Below are 25,032 nucleotides of genomic sequence, written 5' to 3'. Positions count from 1 at the left end.
TCAGAACAGACGGTCGCTGGACCTGAAAGTTTTAAAATGGAAACCACAAACCGAATATAATTTGAATAAAAAGTTTAAAGCAACGTTGAAATAGCCTTGTTGTCTCGATCTAATAAGACAAAGATGGCATTACTTGATAAAGCCAATTTTCACTAGGCGTAACAAGGATAGACTATCGGAGATACAAAGACATTACAAATTATCCCCTATTCTATAAAATTCTGGCAATAGTAAAATACATTTCTATTTGTTATTTAAACATGAATACAATTAAACGAATGATGGATTGGTTTAATTGTCTGAACAGTTTTTAATTTGTGCGTTTCTAAGACAAATTAATGTACAGGATGATTAGTAATCAATTTTAAAGCTTTAAAGGGTGTGAATGTCCTACTATCCATAAATGTTTGATCTCAGAAATAATAAAAAAATATTGATAATATAGCAACAAAACAGGCGTCACCTAACAAGAAAATGAACTACACTTTACTATTTGTCCCTTTAGACTTTGTACTCTCAAAGCTATTGGACTGTCGCGTTCCAATAGAATAAATAAATTTTTAAAAGTGAATATTTTCTTTATGCAGGGTGTTTGAAAATAAGAGTGAAAGCTTCGAAATATTTTACTGAAAAATGAGCACCTAAAAGCTTTTACACTTATAATCAATTACCCTGTATAGTATTTTAAAAATCTAGATATAAACGTAAACCATACATAATAAAAGATAATTTTTTTTTTAAATCAAAACATAAAACATGATACTAAACAAAAGAGATTTCGTTTGTAATGAAATACAAAAGTAGCAAGTATATAATATAGAATAAAGGCATTTTAAAATTTATTTTTACTTGTTTCGGGCTATGTTCTGGCTTCGCTATAATGTAATAGATTGCACTAGTTGCACTTATTACAATTGATCAATGGAGTAAGTAATCTTTTAATCCATCCCCGATCTACATCTTACATTGACAGCGGGAATATCTCTCTCTCTCTCTCCCTCTCTCTCTCTCTCTCCCTCTCTCTCTCCCTCTCTCTCTCTCCCTCTCTCTCTCTCTCCCTCTCTGTCTCTAATCACATCAGCCCATAGACGCCCATTACTAAGCATAGGTCTTTTGCTGCCTTCGTCCAGCAACTTCCTGCGACCTTAAATACGCCGTCGATCTACCTAAGAAAGCCTACCCACCCGCATCTACCAACTCGTGGATCTTAAAATATTTCAATGATTAAATATATTAGGACTATATTAATTATATTTAAAAAAAAATCTATCCAACAGCGAGGGACCAATAACTTCAGACAACAATTCCGTCGAGGTAGCCAGTTACTAAGAGATAACGCCTACACAACGAAATTACGATGTAAACTTTCAGTATAATTCTTCCTGAAATAAATGACCACACATTTATATTTTGCGGGACAGCTTATCCGTCGGTTTCCCGACACGACACTGGGGATCGCAAGTGGATTCAAGTGTGAAATATATCACAAGCATCATTCAGACCTAACCCGGTCGTGAGGTCAACCAACCGACGACGTAGACCGAGATAAAAATGTATCATCTTTATACTTTACACTTATATTAAGCTCTCGTACGTTTATTTGTTTTTAAGTCCTAAATAAGCCACATAGGGGTGTAAATGCGAAATTTAAAATAAACCAAAGTAATCTAAAATACAAAGTCAGTAAATATTTGAATGCAAAACAGTTAAAAACCAACTAACTGGGAGCTAAAAGGTTAAGAAAGAATGTTCATTTAGTCATAAATAGCTGAAATGTTTCTGGATAATTGAATAAATTCTTCTCCTTTTCAGCACATGGACGCCCATTGCAGGGCCCAGGTCTCCCCCATTTATCGCCACGATGACCGGTCTTGCTCTGCCCGCTTCCATCGACTTTAAGCGATTTTAACTATGTCGTCGGTCCGCGTATTTAGGGGCCTACCCACGCAGCATGTTTCGGCTTGTGGTTGCCACTTGAGCTGAACTTTTCAGCCCCAACGGCCATCAGTTGCACGATCGATGTGCCCCACCGACTGCCACTTCGAACGAGCAATTCTTCGAAATACGTCGGTGATCTTGGTTCACCTTTATAAAATAAGATTTTTTTTTCAGTTTCAAATTAAGTGAATGTATAATAAAATTATTGTATATAGATTTTAATTATGCATCCCCGCGGCGAAACGGGGGGAGTATCGGCTGATCCGATCCGACAATTGACCGCCAACGCTTGTGGCAATGCAAGTGTTCTTTTTCCTCGGACCCCACTTCACCGCGCTTTCCTAAGGCGTGGCACAGCGGTCTAGGTAACACTACATCTTCTAGACTAGTAGCTTTATGTAATATAATTTCATTATTAATGAAGTCGGTTTTTTAGCAAAGCCTAATAACTTACTGATCTGATGTCCTTTCGAAATAATCTATCATGCGGTCCTTGCGAGTTGGTCGGGCAATAAATCACTGAAAACTAAGTGCTGGCGGTTCAACCGATGTCCTAATTACAACCTCCATGACATCACGTGTGACGTAAAGTAATCTAACGTACCATACTATGTCCGTCATAGGAACATATTCAAAAATGATTATTTGTATTATTTCTATGCCGTCCGGCGACACCACAGTGGTGTCATGTGCAAAATTCGGTCAATGGTCGGCGATACTACAGTAGTGTCGTGTGCAAAAATTGGCCAACGGCCGGCGACACCACAGTGGTATCGCGCGCAAAATAGTATAAATAGTATCGCTGAGTTCTGTTAGTGTTTTGTTTAGGTAACAATAAGTTACACACGTGAAAAATTTTTTTTTGTTTTTATAAGTGCTTGTGCCCTTTCATCATGGCAGACGAAATAGACGACACGATTATTTATGATGAATGCGCGGACGTCTTGTCTGACGTTCCGGACGATTTGGCCGATTCGGAAGAAGACATTGGAGATAAAAAAAATTGAAATTGGAGCAGAATCGTCGGAAGACAGTGAAATATTTACAAGGCGAATTCGACATTGCATCTTGGAGACTGTTTTGCGTCATACCATACAAAAGAAAAATACTGAACAAACAAATTTTGTATATATTTACGTATGTATATCTTCGAAATTTCATTAAAATAAGGGAACAGGGTTGAGAACGCATGAGAACTAGCGATGAGTTGATTATGATGAGTATTCACACTAGCGGCAGAAAAATATCAACGTGAATATATTGCCGTAACCGTACGCTTCTTGCATGAAACGCAACGTTGTTGGTCTGTGACGAACAGATCTAATGTGCATAGTCTTACACATTTCTTTTACTTTTTCAACTCAAAGGGTATTCAACTTTTCTTGGAGACATGTATATTGAAACTTATTTAATTTAATATTCTTTATTGTAACGCTAGGATACATACAAATAGCTTCATAATAATAAATAAAAAAGTATAATAGGTATCACACGATGCAATCTCTTACAGACAAACATAGTATGGAAGAAGTAGAAGTATAAATAACGGGTAGTTAACGTGTACAAAAAATACATATATACAAAAAGACATACATACAAACATATACACCTATCCCCCGATTTACACGGTACTTGTTTTACACGTTTTCGCTTTTACACGGTTTTCCAAATAAGTTTTTTTTTTTGTTTTAATAACCGATTTTATTACTATCTCTCATAATGTAAATATTTCTGCTTCAAACATCGAATCGGCACAAATAACTTCGAGTGATGAAAGTGAATTCGAACCTTCGATTCCGAAAAAAAGAATGAGAGTAATTTCTGACAGTCATAAAGGATAATAAAACCCCTTTGGTTTTATTTTTTGTTCTGTTTAATGTATTGTAATTAAATGAAAAAAGAAAAAGTGTTTCCGTAATATATTAAATATTTTAACTTGTCAATGCACTTTATTTTTATTTCTGTGTACACCTAAAAATATTGAAAAAAAATCACAACTGTTTTTACTTTTACACTGTATTTACACGGTTTTGACTAGAATTTTTTTAATTTTCGATTTACACGTTTTTCTCAGGAACGTATCTACCGTGTAAATCGGGGGATAGGTGTATATGTATATTAATGTATGTTACATATATTTATTATATACTCGCGTAATGGAAAGCGAAGATTTGGTCGAACATGAAATAGGTTGACTCAGTAGGTACCTATTTACACGGACCCTGAAGAGACCTGGGTTATAATTCTCGGGAATTAAGGAAGCCGGCAGATCGTTCTATACTCAGGCTGTGCGGATCAGAAACTTTTAGTCGAAACCATGGGTATGCCTCCAAGGAAACATAGTGTAAAGATTATAGTGGGCCGACTTTCTACTCGTCCTTTAGAGAAATGGGGATGGTTGAATGAAATCGTATATATTCGCTTTGTAAAGATAAAGTTATTTCAAATATTAATATTTTTTTTTCATTTACAACATTGTTATTTGGTGTATTAATAAATAAAACTTATTCTTTCTTAACACGAAAACACAAACGACATACAATTGGCAATGATAAAAACATAGAGTTTTCAATGTGCCAAACAATATATAAACCCTGTGATTTATTTCTCTACATTTCAAATACAAGTCGCACTAGAAGAATTTTTTTTTATAAAAACCTATTACAAATATCCGAAGTACCCAAATAATGGCGTGCCCAAGGGAAATATAGGTTTCTTATACACGTACAATTGAAATTTCTGTAGTTGGTCCTAAATAAATGAAATAACTTTTACTCTCCGAACAGCGAACACAAGTATTAAAAACATGTAAAACAAACAAAAAGATTCAAAACTCTATCATTACTAGACGAAAATTCGAACAAAAATAGAAAATCAAAAGTAAAAAAAGATCCTGATATCAGATCGAAAAACTATCTTATACCGGAGCCTATTCATTTTTATTTATTTTTTTATTCCAATCACCAATACAACAGAGTGGTTTTACTAACCAACGAAGAGATAACGACAACGAATCAAAAATGGGCAGATCCTTAGAAGAAGCAAGTGTCAGTGGACACTTGTGTATTTAATGGAATCAGGCGTTACCTCGCGGAAGTCCATCCTAAGTAAGAAAAGGACCAATATTTAGCCACTTCCGCAAAATTACTCAACACGTGTTTCTCCCCTTCATCCCCGGCATCTTCAGGAGTTATGTTACACCGATTAGTAGTAGTAGTTAGTTAGAGACTCTGTGTTTGGCACTAATCCGCGTTGGCGGTTGTTTGCCGCATACGCATTTATCAGCGGGCTGGTGGGCGGTGCATTTCATTGCACGGCTACCACTGCATGTGCGGAAGTGGCTAAATATTGGTCCTTTTCACACTTGTGTATCGTCAGGAATATCGCTTGTGCAAGCGACAAACGTTGGAGCCGCAATGTTGACGACCACAAGCCGGTAAACGCGGCATGAGCTGGCTCCCCACTGCAAGTGCAAGACTGGTCACTGCTGTGATCTATTTGGCTATCGGCTGAAAGATGATGAACTAACACTTTACCAAGTTTTACTACATATCATCTTCATCAACCACAGGACGTCCACAGTTGGACTGTGGTATGTAGACCGTAGTGTCCCCTGTAGACTGTAGGGGAGTATATATTTATATATATATATATATATATATATATATATGTATGTATATATATATACTCCCCTAAAGATTTCCTATAGGACCAGTTGGAAGCAGTCTGTACATAGCGTCTATCGATAGAAGATTAAAACACGGTCATATTATTAAATTAAAATCCAAAACTTAAACTTTCATGTCGTTCGAGATTCGTTTTCAGTATTCTGTAACAACACTCAAAGCTATTTTCGTATCAACATTAAATATCGCGGCCGCAAACATTTCATGCATATTATATTCTAAAAAGTCAAAGCTTCGTCTGTAACTTTGGCCTTGAAATATTACGTAACAGTGTTCTCTCGTTTCAAAAGAATTAAAAACTTCAAATACAACATCGGAGATAATAAACACATTTATAAAACTTTTAAGTTAAACGGTTTTTTGATACCCATATTGTGGTGGTTGTGGAAAAATATGTACCTAGTCCGCCATATTGGAACGGCGTCAATCTTGAATTTTAAATTTTGACACAATCATCATGTTTTACTAGTGTAGCCCTTTCATTTGATACCCATATTGAGGGGGTTAAGGAAAAATATGTAATCCGCCATTTTGTTTCGGCGGCCATCTTAGATTTATAATGTTATTGATTTTATTATATTGTATTGTTATCTAAATTAAATGTGTGTACCAAATTTCAGATCAATCTGTCAACGGAAAGGTGCTTAAATTTCAATTTCTAATTTTGACCCAAATAAACAAATTCCGTACGGTTCGAACTAAATAAATCCGTTTAAAAATTAATAAATATAGAAAACGGTGAATACATATTTTTATTTAATTAATTATCACATAAGTTATTAAAATGACCCGGGTTACTTAGGGTTACCTTTCAGACGTAATTCCCTTATTTATTTTTTATATATAATCTTATGTATTTACATAAAAATCCAAGCAGTGGTAGACCCAACGATAGAGGACTTACTTGAGATCGATGATCGTGGGTTCGATTATCTGAAGACAATCTTACATAATATACACATGACTGTTGACAAACAAGTTTCTAGAGGATGGACAGCAGCGTTTTCTGCGTACGACAATACCTTATTGCGATTGCGATCGCCATCCCGCCTGCTAAACGTGGCGATTATTACTTTATTCCTCCATAGATATATTTGAGGGAGAACTATGTCTGAAACGACGTCATAAATATCTTAGTAAAAACAGTGATCGTTGCCTAAGGATTCAAAATAAACTAGCTGTTAGGCCCGTTACTACATTGATATTCTGTGATAGCAAGATAATGCTGTACGTGATTTACAAACGCCACCAGAGATTCTTTCAATAGCAAGTAAAGATAACAATTGAGCATTAGGGAGCAAATAGCGTATATAAACTAGAAAATATAAAAGTGTCGTTAGTTCAATGTGCCAATGTACCTTTCATTTCATTAATTATTCGAATCATTACATATTCTGTTTTGACTTATATATATTCCACCATAGGCAATTAAAAAAATTACGTAATTGCAGACGTAATGTTAATTATATTATTGTTTTACTTAGATTTAATTTATCTTTTATTTTTGATTGTACCTACATCACTTTCTCGCTGACGAACGCGGATGGCCATTCAAGCTATTCACTTCCTCTGAAAAACTCCTCTTCTAGAGTTATAATTATATTAATTTATAAATAAATAGTATATCTTAAAATTTCTAAACAACAATTCGTTACATTTTATCTCAGTCTCCGCCGAACTGAAATCGTAGTGCCTTCTTCAATGTCAAGGTTAATTAAAATATAAATGTCAAAGATATTCCAGAGTCTGAGTGGTTTCTTTAATATATAGTCTGCTATAAATAACAAATATTAGCCCTTCTTACTAAGACATACCCACTGTCGGAATACTTCTTTAACACATTACTTAAGTTCATTCAATACTTCTGAAGCATTCAACTCATAAAGCTTCGTATTACTGACCACTACAGGTATAATACGAGTTGAATTTTACTTGCGCGAAACAATTTTAATGCTGATTTAAATACAGACGCCATTGGATAGTCGCCGCCATTTTGTTTATGTCAAAATTGTAAACAGTCTCCGTACACATAACATATACAAGATCGATGGTTTTGTTCCACAGTCCGCATAACAAGTGTATAGTTTTTAAGTTTCCGGATATTCGCTATTAAAAGCATTCTGTCATCATCATCATATCATCTGATTGACTCCCACAGCAAGGCATAACCTCTCCTAAACATGGCCGTGAGGGAGTATTTAGAGTGATTGTAAAATGGATATGTGTAAGGGTATTGCTTACGGCATCGCTTTCCTTATAGAGGAAGAGGGTCACCATACCTTTTTGCGGTTTTATTACAAGATAATAAATGATGTAATTAAGCTTAACAGAATCGTGTAATAAGAAACGTGCCGAGGTATGGAAGACGATAAGTGATAGTAATGTAAATGAAGTGAAGGATGAGAGAGAGAGAGGAAGAACATAGGAAAATTTATATCCCTGTCCCAAAAAAATGAGAGAAAAATTGCCCCCAATAACGGGGAAAATAAAAAGAAAAAAAACATGGCTGCATGTGCAGTCTTGCGCAGCCTGCATCCAACAACTTCACGCGATATTGTATGTCGTAGGTTTTAATTCACGCAAAGTGCAAGTCACGCAATTATCGATTTTAAGACTCGGTGAATAACAATTAAAAGCTACAGATGTTACCCTCTAGCCTACCATAGCGCACAATTTGTACATCGTAAATACTACGTCGAAGCACTTTGATCACTGGAAGGCTAGATGAACACCGACCAGGAAGCCGCCCCATGCGCTGGTCAGATCAAGATTGAACCACTCTTAACGCCACAGTGGCTAAAGCAATGCACACTGCCGCAGACCGTCACAGATGGAGCGACATAGTGCGTCGGAAACTTTCCAAGGAGAGTCACGATCCCGTGGCACACGATGAAGGGAGAAGGAGGAACATTAAATGACGATTTACTTGATGCTACATATCCTATTGATTTTTACCATTTTTTCTTTTTACCAAAATATAAAAATTGTCAGTTCGGAAGCTTTCGTGAATTTTAAAAATAAATAATTTATCGAATAATATTTCTTTATACAGAATGAATGGTTATATTGTTAGCGCAAATATTAAAAACTTTGACATCTATTTTTAATGAACCTGTGATTACTCTGAAATATAAATGAATGTAATATCATTAGTTTATATTTTCTATTAAAGTAGTACGTAGTTATACGAATTTTAAAATATCTCTGTCTTATTTATTCTACACTATCATTACGTAATTATTAACTCAGAAATATTATATCTTTGGATACAGTGTAACTGTGATAATAAGTTTTACATTCTCCTCTTTATAGCTTTTACATCTATAACTAATCATTCTGTATATAAAATTAAATATTCCTGTTTAAGTGACGTAAGATTTAATCAAATAATATCCTTGTTAGACCCTTATCGTCTCTTTGATAATAACATCTCGTCAGTGTACCGCACCTGCATTTGATAGTGACCTTCTGCGAAACTCTACAGTAAATTTGCATGAAAATATTTATTACATTGTTTCAGCTGAAGGTCCACAGTTGGACATAGCCCCCCCCCCCCTATGTTTCCTATACAACAAGGCTATATAACTGCCTTAACAAGGTCTGTCCACTTTGCTGGTAGACATTCTACGCTAGGCTTGTCTTTGCCCTCCATTCCAGAACCTTACAGTCCTAGCTGTCATCTATTCTGCGCACTATGTAGCCTACTTATTGAAAATATTGTTTACTGTGGTAAAATTAAAAAAAAGTTATAGAAGAAATATTTTATGTCAGTCATAATAGACACTAGTTTAATAATTTATTTATTTATTGAATCACGTCTAGTTTAAATTACGTACAAGTTTAATCTAACCTAAAAACAGTACAAAAATAAGAATTAAAAATTAAAACAGAGCAATATTAATGCAAATATGACTATAGTGTGGCAAAAGGATTACCCGAAAATTTGTTCCGGCGGCATAAAAGGGATTAATATAAAATCAATCTTTGGTATACCGCAAACGCGAATTTAGGGTTTTAACAAAACAAAATATATAGTGTCCTTTCATAATAAAATGTACAAATTTACGGCAGTTAAACAAAAAATAGCAAAAAAATCAATATCGCACTGTAACGAACTTTGTAAAAAATAATCTTAAAAGGTTTTTTTAAAAAGACTTATGTTGCAAATGTACAACACTATGCATTTACTGTACACTCATCTATTCGAAGTGGTATGTTGCAGTTTGTTATTGTGCGATATTAATATATATATATATATATATATATATATATATATATATATATATATATATATATATATAAGTCAAAAGATTCAACTATGACTTGAAAGTGATGCAAAATGGAATATATAGCGTAACGAGTGTTTATTCACATTATTAATCATTTTTTCTTATATATGGTGTATTTACTTTTCATTCATTTCTTACAGAAATCAAAACAATAATAATACAATCCAACTTAAATATCAATAAGTTATATAGATTTAACTAATTACTACAAGATAATATTAAAAATGTGTTCATTAATACTCTCCTTATTTTCTCTTTTAAGGGAAAATCATATTGTAATTGTATCCTTTGTCATGTAATTCACTATACGTCACGAGAATAATGAAAGAAGATATAAATTTGATACAAACTAGAATCACATATTTTATAACTATAAAGAATCTTTCAATTTAAGACTCCGAGGATTCCAAACACACTCAGAAGAATAACCCATAACATACATAGACGAAGTTTTTGTGGTCACTTTTACGATATTGTTACCACAGTAGTTAAAGAAATTCATTCCCAAACTCTATTTTCATTTACACACACAGAAGAATATTTAGAGATATTACTTGATAATGTATTATAATACCGTACAAATTTTTCCACAAAAGATTTACTAATTTTAGAAATACTTAACGAAATGTAAAACAAGCAAGCGCATTTTAAGTTCGAGTATTGATAAAAGGATTACTGTTGTATATATATAACGTATTATTTGCAATGTCAATTTGTCAAAAATTTATATTAAAACGTTATATTTTTGTATCGGCGCCCGCAAAATTCTTCGCTTGCCAGTCCTGTTTTCCGGCGCCGTATACCACTGTAATATTCAGAGCTACTAAACAAACACATTAATAAACAATCGTTCAGCATTTCCCCGGCGTTAAGTGCCGCGGTAAATAAGTAAACACTGTAATTAGCCGAAACAGCTTAAAACTCTGCACACTTCCTGTGAACATTGATCGGGGCGCGGTCGTTTTGTTTAATGACCAATTTTCCACTTTACTGCTGCAATTCGTATTCAGATTACGCATAATCTGAACAGCGAGCAATTTCAATAATATGAAATATAACTTCTGTGCACCAATATGATGCCCCCAGATCAAAAATATGATATAGAATAAAAACAAAGAAATTGTAATAGTTAAGATATGAGGAGAAGAAAGAATGGTATCGAATAAAAGGAAAAATGGATACGAAAGAGAAAGATATAAGAATTGTAAAAAGAAAGAAAATAAAGGAATAAAAGATCACCGGTGGATCGGTGGATCGCGCGAAAATAAAAATATTACATTAAAAATTATTGAACAAAAACAAAGTCCCTGTCACAATAGATTGGAGTACATAAAATAAAAAAAATATGTGATGCCCTCTGCAAAGCGTTGGCTTCTCTCAAGGATCACCTCCATGACCTCTGACCCTGTCTTACGCTGCCTTATGTCGTCAATCCACCAACTGCGGAGGCTTTCTTTCACGCCACGTTTACCGACTCGTGGTCGCTCAAAAGCCTTTCGTCCCCAACAGACGTCGGTTGCACGAGAGATATGCGTCGTCAACTACAACTTGAGACTAGCAATTCTTGGAACTTCTATCGGTGATTATGGTTCTTCTGCGGATCTCCGCATTTACGATCAAATATGCAATAAGCTTTAACTTAATTTTTATAACTTAACATTTTAAAATTTTAGCTAAATATTTTCTTTTCTCTAGACATTTTCACGTCACGGCTTTTCAAATTAAAGTCTGACTTAATTGGATGGTTCTCTAGAGATACTTAACAATCTAATTGTGTTAAATCGTGTAATCTAGGCGATATTCTATAAAATATAGACTGGAAAGTTTAATTAGCAATACTTTTTTTAGGTTATTAATTGACATTTCTGTCATACCCCATACAAGTTTTGTTATTGAAACCTTTTAATAGAAAACATTTAAATAATTGCACATTCAATTTTTTAATTAGATCCACTAGCAAATGTCATAATAGCACACGAAATATGTTATAAATATTTTTCTAATATAAAGACAAGATAAGGGGGACCGGAAAGTAATGTCGCTTTCTTAAGTTAAATTCACACGACTACATTTTTAACAAGTTTTTATTTCTATACACTTTATTAGATATAGCCTGAATGCAATCAAAATGAACAAGCGACATCACAGCTAAGGATTATTGTCATTTAGTTATTCGTTTATTGAATAATAAGTTTTTTTTTTCAATTTCCTTATACTTCTTGAATTTTGTAAATGGCAATCCAAAAATATTTTGGGGCCTTTTATTAAAAAAATCTGATTCCGTTTATATAGGTCGCATCTTAGTTTGAAAACAACTCTACAGATTTTGTTTATTTTTTTTTAAGTTCCCTATAATTTTCGAAGGTTTTTGGATAAAAAACCAAGAAAAAAGAATTTTAAAAATGTAATGACTAGTGAAATTGCGCATATGACAGTTTGTCATGAACTTCGAGCATTTAACAGTTCGCCTTGAACTTCGCGCGTTCGACATTACACACTCTGAAAGTTTAGATTGTTGTTTAAGAGTTAAATACCTTAAACGTGATTATCTATTTACAAAATTCATTACTCTATTTCTCGCGAAATCAATAAATAAAGTTTACTGAGAAACATGTTACATTAATTTATTTTTTTCTTTTGGACAGATCAATTATTTTTTTCAACGTAAATTAATTTCATTAGTTGAATCTGGCATGAAAATTAAAATTATAAAACAATGAAAGCATTAAAATTATTTCCGTTCATTTTACTGCGATATCGTACATCGAGCCGCAAATTACAAGAATATTCGCTTCCACTAACAAAGGGTTTAAATGGAATTCAATTATATTTTCCCTTGAAGCTAAAACGAAGCGACAAAGGCTGTTGGGTCGTGTTCCCCGAGCATAAACACGTAATACCATTATGTTCAGACTGTTTGAATTAGTTTTTAGCCTATTACTTCTAGCGATATATTTTTGAAATGTGAGTCATAGAGATTGTTTTTTTTTTATTTTCTTAAGGGAAACAGGGATAAACTTTTATTGCATGGCAATACTCACTGGGAGGTCTTATATACCCACGATATAAGTTTTAGTAAAGTATAGTGGGCCACCGGCGTGTTATGTATGTAGTCCTATATCGAAAGTACTAAAGACATCCACAGAGTAGATTTTAGCGGATATAAATCCTACAAGACTACCTTCCCCTATAAACAGAGTATATCTTGCGAAATAAGAATATATATTTTAAATATAATTTAAAATGAACGTGTTGTTGACAAGACTAAATCAGATTTATATATATTTCCCTACACGCTAATACAAAACGAGGTTCATACTAGATTCTTACAATTGTTGAAGCACACCTAGCGCAAACAGTCAAACTGTTAAGTCGAATTTCGTGAAAAAGATCTTTCGTCGAATCGTAAGACGTCCACCCACAAAAGCAAACAGGCGACCTTGTTGAAGTTGTCATTGGTTCTCTTGGAAATCTCTGAAGAAGAACTACCTCCAGCATTACACGTTTTATAGCTAAAATTATGAATTGTTTCACTAAATTAACAAAAGCTTTGATAGCAAAAATTTTGATATAATTCTCGAGAAACCATAACATCATCAAGAACGATTTATAATAAATAAGGTCATAGACCATCTCGTCATCTTTGTGAACAATTCACTATTGCAAAGAGATATGTTTACCAATCTCTAATGGTGTTCGAAAAAAGTCAGAAGCGCGGCGTCATTTCAGAACACTCCGGGTATGTTATCACTTTCCTGAAATATTGTTACGAGGCTAAAATTCTTCGAAAGTTTAATATCTGATGATTAATTATATCTCACATTGTTATTGTAAAATATTTCATTAACAAAATATTAGGGGGATCGGAATGTAATGTAATTTCTGTCGACATATTTTACAGAGAATCCGATTGTTTTTTACGGTTCCGGGATTGAAAATTTGTATACTAAATGGCGAAAGGTTGTTGATAACGAAGGTGAATATATTATTGATTAAAAATAAAAACTTATTAAACATGTACTTGTGTGAATTTAACTTAAGGGAGCGATATTATTTTCCTTACTAATTCCTTTCCCTTATTTCCTTTTCCTTACTAATATTAATTTTATGTTTCTTGCAACCGATTATAATGTAAAAAATACATCCGAGGGGATGTGGTGTGCAATTTGATTTTTTTTTCATTTTATAGCATTATTTATTTTGAGTTACTTTTGAAATAATTTTTGTTTAAAGTAAAAAATAATAACAATAACATGTCGTTAAACGTATTTTTTTACCTGACTTACATTGCTGCTTATGTAACATTTTTCGGATTTCGCGGGTTACATATGGCAGTATGTAATAAGCGTTTCGCTTAAAACCTTTTCTGAGATAATGAGGTCCTAATGGAAATTTTGCTCGGTCCGCTACATACAACAGTTTTATCGGATTGGGAGGTTGAGGATCCCTGGGACCTCGGCTTGGTTTTTTTTTGCTTTGGCTGTCAATCGGAACCCATATAATATTCAGACTTAAAAGCGTATGTGTGCGTGCGTGTGAATGTGTGTGTGTGGGAATAGCGAAGTACAAAGATTTATTATTACAAATAAAGAAAAGCTATCTTTAATTTTTTTAATTAAAAACGTAGATAGAGAATGAACTATTATCACTTACAACTCAAAGGCGCCTGTGATGGCGAAATATCAACTTCATCGGTTGCTATTATAGAATACTGCCACTGGATAAATTTAAAGTTAATATTAAATCATATTATTGAAAAAAGAATAATATTCTATCCAAGAATACTATACTGATATTAACGTGTGGAATTAAATGTTGTTGATGCTCATTCAGGAAGCTAATTAATGTCAGGCGCTCTTTATAAAACTATATTTGTAAAGAGCAACTATTGAGTTTCTCGCCGGCTCTTCAGAACAGAATTGCCATTTGAGCCGGCGGTTGCTTACTATATGGCTTATAATATCGACATTTTATACGATTCGAAAGTGCTTGTAACAGCCTATTCAAATAAAGAATATTCTGGTTTTGATTTTATTTATTGTAATACAACCGAATGAAACAGAAACGTCTCTATTTCTAAATATATTCCAATTCAAACATATAAAGTACAATATCGATCTTCCGTTATATCAACAGATGACGATAAAACAAATCTGGGCTAAAAAAACCGCTTATTGAGGAAGTGTTTTTAAAAGAAACCTTGTAACTGACGTCGCTAGGCTGAAATAAATAAACTTTTCACTACCATGATATTTATATTCAGCATTCACAAGAATAGAACTGTCCGCTTAAGAAAAGCAACGTGAGATAACCTCTAGACAGACCGGGCGCTCGATGCACGTGCCACGAAGTCAACGTGGGCAATCGGAATTGCAAATATCGGCCGCCTCACGTGCACAAGTGCCGCGGACATTTCCTTCAATTTCAAAACCGCCTCTGAATAGGTTGTCCACGTTTTTAGATTTAGACGGAAATTTTGTCACCCAAAAGTGCTAAATATAATAAATAAGACTCATGTATGGTCCGGTTGTTCACGAAGCCTGAGGGATTTTCTGAGTAACTGTACAGTTTCAAGCTCACGGAGATACTTGTGCTATTGTGACCCGGAGGTGGATCAGAGCGTGGTGAACATCATTGCCGGTTGTCCTATACTTGGAGTCAAAAATTAACACTAAGAATGAACGTACGCTTGGTACAGAGAACCATAACCGACATACGATCGCTGGAGCCTTAAGGTTCTAGAGTGGAGACTACAGGCCAGTAAGCGCAACGTAGAACAGATGACAAGGTTGTTGAAAGACTACATGCTGACTGACTGCAATCTGACTACATGAGACTGCAATCTATGAAGGAAGATGGTGATAGGTTACTTTCAGGTTATATTCAATTCAACAGACTGGAGTTAATAATATATCGAGTAACTAGGTTTTTTTTATACTCTTTCCCCGTTCCATTTTCGGGACAGGGATATATACCTTTCTATTTTCAACCTCTTTCTTACATCCTTTACAGTTTTCCTATTTATTTCCTCTTTCATCCTTCATGTTTTCAAACATTCAGCATACATTCAACATACAGCAATAAGTATCTAGTTACATACATGTATGATATCACTATATATTAAAATGTGTTATATCTCAGGAATAAGGTACAATATACTCACCCTAAAGCAGCTTCCGTGGAATTGCTTGCGGCGAACTAGACATATCTTCATGTCGCCACGATTTTCCAATTTATGGTCTGTGTTGAACGAATATAATAAATGCTCCGATATCACGTTTTGACGAGAACGGTCATTAACCTTTTGAAACTTTAAAATATAAATTTCTGCAACAATACACAATACACAGTACACATGTATATTAAATTTAAATTCAACAACAAAATCGGTCAGCATTTTCATTTTTTATTTTGAAAATTTGCAATTAATTTTCTGAACATATCAACAGATAACCATTTTAATTATATTTACATCCCACAGATTAAAAATAACATATCGATGTCATGAAGTTGTCAATTTATTGAGTAAATTAAAATTAAATATTTATATTCTCGAATGAAATAAGCAATAGCGATCGTAGGCGGGCGTCTTGTCTTCGAGCCTGTCAATTTAACGACACCATTAAAACTCAACTGAAACTTTAAACTACAGAGCAATTTGTCTTTGACGGGCTCCGTCGATTTTCACTTGGCTCTAGTTATAATTAAGTTTTACCGCTTAAAGGTGCGTATACACCTGATCGTTAGGCCGTATTTAAATGTACAAAATTCTACTTCTATTTTAATCGCTTACACAAATTCATGAGGATAGTGTGAATTGCCTTTCAGATTTTGAGTCGCTAAATATACCGGTTTTCTTACGTTTTCTTTCTCAGTTTAAACGTGTCTCAGTTTAAATGGAAATGTTATACATTCCGAATAAAATGTGCTTTAAAATAAAGGCCTTGTGATCTACTATCTTAAGTCGTTTTCCACCATTTTGTTTTGTTTTTTTTTTGCAGTGGCAAAGACAAGTTACGTTAGACTTGTACCAACTAAAATCCTCACCATATTCCTCTAGAAAGTGCCACAGAAAGGTTTTTACACGATCAGGCGAGAGGTGAACATATCCACCCTTCTCCAGCCAACCAAAGAACAACCGTCACATTTTTCTGCGGTTCTAGAAAAAAGTAGTGGAAAATGTACTAAAATTGAATTAAACATTGGTCGGATAATATATTATACAGGTAAAAACTATTGTGATTATTACAATAAATAAAAATTATAACATTACAATATAAGTTATGTTTAAGATTTACACAATGAAAAATGTTTGAAGAAAATAATAAAAAAATTAATAATGTAAAAATTAAAAATGTAGAACTGTGAAAAGTTAGGCGAAAGAGAGAAGATGAAGCATTATTGTAATGTAAAAATAGATAGCGCGTATGAAAAATAATGCAAGAAGAGAAAAGTGAGGGAGATATTGAAGGATGAAAGAGAATGCTAATAAATAATAAAAATGAAAAAATTACATACAGAATGCAGGGTCTTATTCCTGTCCAAAAACAAGATACAGATAACGACAGACCTATAAGAAGGGCCATAAGAAAAACCAACTAAAGAGCGTGCTAAAACGTACCTTCATACTTACGAACATTCTTAGCCTCTTAAGTGAACGCGGACAATGGATTACTGAACTGAGAGAGCAAGCACTTTTGCTTACTCATCAGATGTAGCAAGACCATATTCTTACTATAAAAATAACTTCAGAGATTCTTATTAAAAGTAGCTTAATTGTTGTAGTCCTCCTTAGTTGTTGTAGTCTTTGCTCAGAACAATACGCTACTGAAAGATGTCAATATAATGGAATGAAAATAGTTCTGATTTGTATCAAATTAAACTCATGTCGTATTTTTCTCATGGCGCACACAAATGATTATCATGAGTGATATAAGGTGGATAAAATTAATATTTTTTTTTAAATTAACCTTTTCAATTAAGTGTGTAAACACCTTTACGTAGATCTATTGGCATCTTTAATCTTGCGAGACGAGTCTTTCTTCGACTAAACTCAAGAAAGCATCGTATAGAAGAATTATTGCTTCCTATATTTTATGAATAGTACTCTTTCTATGTTTGACAATATTTTATAGAATTTTTATAAAAGTTAGTAAAATTTCATTGATTATATTCTTAATTGTAATTTAATCTACAAAATTTTTATTATTCCGAAATGATTGCAAAAATATGAAATGTTAACAATATATATTATTATATACTTTAACGTAATATATATTATTACATATATTCAAACCAAACCCATATCATTTTCGCAAAGATATTTCACGGCGAAATGTGTCTTTGGTAATTTTCGTATATATTGTCATCATCATTATGTCCTTGAAGTCGAGTCGTATGTCGAACTAGACGTTTCAAAGCTAGTCGAAGGTGTCCTTATTCTGGGGAGAATATCCCAAAACAAAGAAAGTCCCTGTACCGGACACACACAGACCGATAAACATCATTTAATTAGCCAAGGTTGTGGTATACAGGTACGTAAGAAAAGGGCCAATATTTAGCCACTTCCGCACATGCAGTGGTAGTCGTGCAACAAAGTGCACCGCTCGTGCATAAATGTGTATGCGGCAAACAATGCGAATTACACAACTCAAGACTTGTTTCGCCCCTCCACGGGGCATCTTCAGGAGTTATTTTACACCGATTAGTGCCAAACACAGAGTAATTCTGTGTTTGACACTCTGGGCTGACGGGCGGTGCACTTTATTGCACGACTACCACTGTATGTGCGGAAGTGGCTAAATGTTGGTCCTTTTCTTACTTGGAATAGACTTCCGCAAAGTAACGCCTGATTCCGTTAAGTATAAAGGTACGTTCAAGCACGCTCACCATCCACGAGGATCAGGGGCTATAGAGCAAGGCAATTATCATCGTTCGTCGAACAACAGACACCCTCAGGCTATATCTATAATGCAGTGTCAGCAATATCATGTCACACGAACTCAAGCGTGTAGTACACGGATGAGACTCAAGATGCGATCGCAATTCCCAGACTTCCACAGCTGGGCTACCATTACTTATTTGTGGTTGTTTTATGCGTGGTAACTTTATCCAAAAACATGGCTTCAGTAATTATAATAATAACATAATGGTAGTAAATTAAATAATCAGACATACACTATTTAAAATTCGGCTTAATTATTAAAATTATTTAATTTTTTTATATATGACCGGCAGACTTTTTACAGCTGAAAGTTAATAGTCTGTCATTCTTTTATATATATATATATTTTATATATTCCAGAGTGATTATACAGGATGATTGAAAATAAGTGTGTACGCTTTACAGCTTATAGCTCTTTAAAACAATCATTACATAGATTAAACAGTAAATTTTAAAACAAAGGTAATGAGGTAAATAAAACAGGTACAAATATCGAGTAACAGCTTTTATTCTTTCCAATGATTGATTCTTTCCTAACAGATACATCATCTCTGCTACACCGGGCCCTTCGTTCAGACCGCTAAGTACAGATCTCAGCATTTTCATGAGAACAGGAAATTTTACATTGTTTTCACTTGAAAAACTCCTCAGGTAGCCCTTCAGCGAGTCTTCATCAAACCGGTCCATCGTCTCCAGGTTATCAACTAACTTCGCCAATAACTGGTGATTTATTTCCCCTTGTTCTGCAGCAGGCAATATCCAGAGGAAACCAAACTTCGAGGATACGAGATCCTCCACCTTAGTTATCCTTGATGTTGCCCAGTTCAAAACATTCCTCACATGTTCTCTAGATATATTCAGTTTTTGATCAGGATACGTTTTCTTTATGAGCTCTTGTAACTCTGTCACCAGTTCTTCGGATAGTTTAACATCTTGAAGCTGCCGTTGTATTTCTAACCTATTGCATTCGTACAAAAGGTCCGGATTCAAACGGCTTGGGTGCGAGGAAACTTTGTCTATCTGAAACTATAGGTTATTGGTTTTAATGGGAACTTTGATATAAGAGAGACAATTTAGATATTGGGTACCCAGATCGGTGGATTATTAAAAAGAAACTCTTATTTCTTTTTATTACACATAATTTACAGTGATCACGTGTCATGCGCCATAAGAAGAATATAGAAATAAATCCTGTTCCCATATAAGAACATTGTTCAAGTAAAATATTTTTTTATTAATTTTCAGTGGCTTTGGCTCCTAATAATGTTACCTTGTAAATACAAATGTTAAGTTATACCTAATTTAAACAAAAGTTTTGTCCATATCTATTATTAATATATGTAATATGTTATATAATGATTTTCATAGAAGTATGTATCCAAAAATTATTATATATCATCATATACATTATTTAATAGGTGGCGCAAAAGCAATATTATAAAGTGACTTCGATATATAGAGAATTAGTTGTCAATGTGATGGATTACATCTTCATATCTACGTCATAAATGTCAAAGCACAGTGACATTTGTGCGCCATTTGCAAAAATTAAGGTACATTCACATTATGACATTATTTTGTACCACCTGTTATTTGTGAACAAGCTCTTAACTATGATCCAGTTAGATTGAGCTCTCCAATGATTATAGTACCCGGCGATAAATATTGCACATCGTCCTTTGGAAAAGGACAATCGGCTAATTTCGGCTTCGTGGAGCACTATCTCTGTCACGCATTACCTGTGTGACGTTTTGTCAGTCGATGTATTCGTGCGACTGCCGATTGTCTTTTTCCAAAGGTCGATGTGCAGTATTTATCGCCGGGCACCATACATGGTTTAAGTTAAAACTACTAAAGTTCTAAACCTACCCTGATTTGTAAATACAACAGCCTATAACGAACTGTTTGTCGAACAATTATGTGAAAAACATCGAAGAAACCAGTAAAAAGGTTATTAGGGTTATATTTTTGTAAATTTAAATAATGATAATAAAGTTTAAAAAATGTTACTCGTACTTCCTTAAGAAAGTCCCATATAATCGCATCTTTAAATTTCTTAACATTTGTTCACGCCTACTACAATCATCTATCCCTTTCCTTTGCTTACAAGTGTGGTTGAAATAGCATTATATAAAAAAAATTCGGTAAACAATATATAACTTCTTATACGTATCTGTCTTTAATTCTATTCTCAGTTTTTCTCCTGGCCTATCTTAACTAATACTCTGACTTCACCATTTTTTCATCTCCGCATATAAATAAAATTAAGTACCTCAGAACTTAATTCCTCCATTGTCTTTAGACGAACTCCTTCACCGACTACATGATCGAAACCGCCGCCAGACAGTGTTATGTAGTTCACCAAAGCCAATGGCAGTATGCCTGAAAATAAATAAACTCAGATTATATCATGAAACGTCAAATGTAACATGATCTTCATCAAATGGCAAGTAAGTATAGGTACTTGCTCAGGAGCAGGTTTGAATTTTAACAAACATCATCATCAACATCATCATCAACTGGAAGAAGACCACAGTTGGACAAAAGCCTACCTTAGCCTTTTTAATATGGCTGGAAGTCCTCCAATGTTCTACATAATAAATATTAATATTTTATTAAAAATAAAATTCGATACTTTTTAACTTAGGACATTTATAAATCTGATGATAAGTAGTAAAAAAAAATTTTATATGTAAATTAATGTGTAATCTACTGTCATAATATAAAATCGTTGAACAACTAGGCTAAAACAGCCATTTGGATATTTTACATTAGTAATATTTATATACCATTCCTCTTGTAATCCTCCACTTTCACGTCACTCTGTCTCTTACTCAGCTTCGTTCCATCAGAATTAACAATCAGGGGTAGATGTCCGAACTGAGGAGGCTTCCATCCAAAAGCTCTACAAATAAGAAAATATCACCAAATTAGAACATAGAAGTCTCAGAAACAGTGCAAATAAAAACTCGATATATTTATATAAATAAAAATATTTAGCTTAATGTATTGACAAACTAAATAACAGAAACACCATTATAGGTATTTCAAGGCGCTAGGTAAGATCTCATTGAGAGGAAAAATATAAACATTGCAATGAAAATGTCAAATCAAAGTTTGATTTCATCTGTTACAAACCACAGAGTGTACTAAAACTTGTCCTTAGCTGTCAAAAATACACAAACACAAATAAAATATGATCACGTGTGTATTGTGCTAAATAAAACATTAATTTTCATTATTTTTGATGTTTATTTTTAAGACACCAATAATAATAAAAATAAATTAATGAATCACTCTGAAATATTTTCTATTTCTTATTATTTTCATAGCATTGCAACAATCTAATAACATTTGAGATCAGAATAGAAATGAGGAGATCATAGATGAACATAAAATAACAGATAGTCCAGCAGATTGGTAAATAGAAGTAGCTGCGGTCAGGCTTCATAGTGTCCTGAACAAATAGCCTTAAGGGATGATGTCAAGTGAAGACTATGGACAACAGAAGACTCGACACAGTATGCTTCGAATCAGTTATAATAGAAATCTATAGAAGTCTTCATACAACAGTGAAAATCGTGTTTGAAATAATGATAAATTATATTTAACAATACTTGGTCAGTTATTAATACAACATAAACTTAACAATAAACTATAAATTCTACAATTCTTAACTCACCTGTAAATCAACAGATGCTTTGTTGTAGATATTTGCCATTCCACGCCTCGCAATACATGCGTAATTGCCATGAGGTGGTCATCCACTACATTTGCAAAATGGTACGTTGGATATCCATCACCTTTCATCAACACAGGATCACCTTCATTTAAAGAAACGTCATAAGCAATATTACCAAAGACTAAGTCTTCAAAATATTGACAATCTGATGTGAGCTGGAATTGTTAATTTTTATTTAATAATTTATATAATTTATACATAGCTTTAACGGGGCGAATGTAAAGCTTGTTCACTATGATTTAATGTATGTTACACCCACTCTGAAAATCAATGGCTTCAGAAATAATAAATAATGCAATGATAATATAGTAAGAAAAAGTGTGTTCAAAATCTGAATTTCTACCAATGAAAATTAATTTTTATTTTATCTGTCTCTGCAGACTTTATACTACCACAAGTTATTTGCCTGTTACATTCCAATACAAAAAGTGATTAAATATAACATATTTCAGAGTGCTGATAAATATATATTCATCTCATTAAAACTTTTACACCCTTTTGATGACATTAGTCAGCAAAAAGCTCTAAAAGCTTGTTTCTGGTGTAAAGTGATGATTCTGAAATATGTTACATTAATTTATTTTTTCTATTGGAATGCAACACCATATAACTTTTAACAATACAAGGCAGGTGTAGGAGCAGATAATCAATAATAATTAATGTTAATATGTAGTAATTTAAAATTTTAAAATGCTTTTACTTACTTTATTTTCATTATGTTATTTATTATTTCTGAAACTTTTGATTTATGGATAGGGTGTGCCATACATCAATTGACAGCAAATCAGCTTTAAATTTACCATTTTAAACCTTTTACATAGATAACCAATCAACCTTAGTACACTTTCTACTTGGCTTAATATGTATTAAAAAAAGCAATTACTTTAAATCTTATACAATGTGGAGCTCCTAATTTAATCTTTTCTTTTACTTCTTTGGAAGTCAGATGCCGACATTTGTTGTCATACTTTGGTACTCTCTGTGACCTCATTGCATCCCTTCTTAACATATTTAATCTTCTCTCCGTACAAAAACAATGGTATGCAGAGCCATTGTCCAGTAATTTATTTATATACTCCCTGAAAACAGTAACAAGATGTAGGTGAATAATTGCTAATAATTATATGGTTACATAACATTTATACAACTTAATATATATCAGTCTTGTATAATATGCTTTGTAAAGGCATAATATTATCACAAGGAAACTACCTGCACATAAAGAATAATAAAGTACAACAAAGCATAAGTTTCAAAATTTCTATTAAAACACATTTAACTCGTTTCATGGGCACTCAATGCCATGGAAAGAACTATGCTCGGTTTTATTTTCTACAAGATTGAATTAGAAATCTGACAGAAGGACAAAAGTAACCAACATAGCCAAATAAACCAGCAAGAAAGAAACGGCAAGGGTCAGAAAATAAAGTGCACAGAACAGATTTTCACTGGGGTATTATCGTTCTGGATTGAAGTCCATGGACCGGTAATTGTAGCGTAAAACGACCACCCGCAAAGGGGATTTATGACCTTATTAAGATCGGCAGAAGGCACCAGCGCCAGAGATATACAAAGACAGGCCACTTCTAACAATAAAAGTTTAATAAACTTTCGTTATGAATAAAAATTGACAGATAACTTACTTATAAATATCCAAACGTTCGCTCTGTACATAAGGACCATACTGACCATTTTTCCCAGGTCCCTCATCGAAATTCAAACCAACCCAATGTAAATCATTCACGAGCGTTTCAACAGATCCCGCCACTTTTCTGGTCTGATCAGTATCTTCTATTCGTAATATAAAAGCACCCCCTCTTGATTTTGAAAACAAGTAATTGTACAGGGCGGTCCTCAGGCCACCCAAGTGTAAATATCCTGTTGGACTAGGTGCAAATCTCACTCTTGGACAAAGAGTTTTTAAAGTTCTTTTTGAATAGTTACATGTGGAACCAATGCAACTTCTTATACATATATTATGCATTTTTACCATTAGTTTCAATAATATTTAATACTAACATGTACTTTAAACATTAATTTAAAATATTATAACTTGTTTTGGCAATATACAGTAGATCTCTGTCATTATCAGCTGTTACATTGACATTTGCTTCTTATTCTGAATACATTTTTAACTATTGCGATTTACAGCTCTACAATGTAGGTTTGTGATAATGATTAAAATTTAACCACTTAGTACATTATAAATGATTAATATAAAACTATTAATCAACACATCATTCAAGTTATGTAGCATTAATTTTCAATAGGTTCTATAATTGGCAATGAATCTATGATAGAACTAAGATTATTATCATTTTTTTAAAATAAATTTCTTTTATGTCACTTGACAACACTTTCATAAAAAATTCCAATTAATAAAATAGTTGTTATTATACATAGTATCGAATTATGTTAGTCAGTGAGATGTTT

At 33.4% G+C, this 25,032-nt stretch overlaps 1 protein-coding gene across 1 annotated transcript; it reads right to left on the bottom strand.

Annotated features, from left to right (window-relative positions):
* GluRS-m (putative glutamate--tRNA ligase, mitochondrial) lies at window positions 1-24,671 on the bottom strand. The gene is made up of 7 exons (XM_068773060.1): window positions 24,243-24,671; window positions 23,483-23,678; window positions 22,540-22,754; window positions 21,647-21,762; window positions 21,130-21,239; window positions 19,345-19,883; window positions 1-22 (listed from the first exon to the last, which is right to left on the bottom strand). Exons 1-7 carry the CDS (start codon window positions 24,590-24,592, stop codon window positions 1-3), a joined length of 1,548 nt encoding a protein of 515 aa, XP_068629161.1. The 5' UTR covers window positions 24,593-24,671.
* Window positions 24,672-25,032: the final 361 nt, after the last annotated feature.

Source organism: Battus philenor, unplaced genomic scaffold (genome assembly GCF_028537555.1).
Source record: "Battus philenor isolate CCGP_79_NKW_IND1 unplaced genomic scaffold, ilBatPhil1.0.hap1 SCAF_5, whole genome shotgun sequence".
Lineage (NCBI taxonomy): Eukaryota > Metazoa > Arthropoda > Insecta > Lepidoptera > Papilionidae > Battus > Battus philenor.
The sequence above is the reverse complement of the archived record's forward strand: the minus strand, read 5'-3'. Positions and strand labels throughout refer to the sequence as shown.

Excerpts from the sequence above, each read along its gene's own strand:
- GluRS-m (XM_068773060.1), bottom strand. The coding sequence starts at position 24,592 with ATGGTAAAAATGCATAATATATGTATAAGAAGTTGCATTGGTTCCACA. Across the intron at positions 21,240-21,646 it reads GGAGGATTACAAGAGGAATG|GCATACTGCCATTGGCTTTG; the intron begins GTATATAAATAT and ends ATTTATTTTCAG. Across the intron at positions 19,884-21,129 it reads TGGAGGAATTAAGTTCTGAG|TTTCAGATAGACAAAGTTTC; the intron begins GTACTTAATTTT and ends AATAACCTATAG.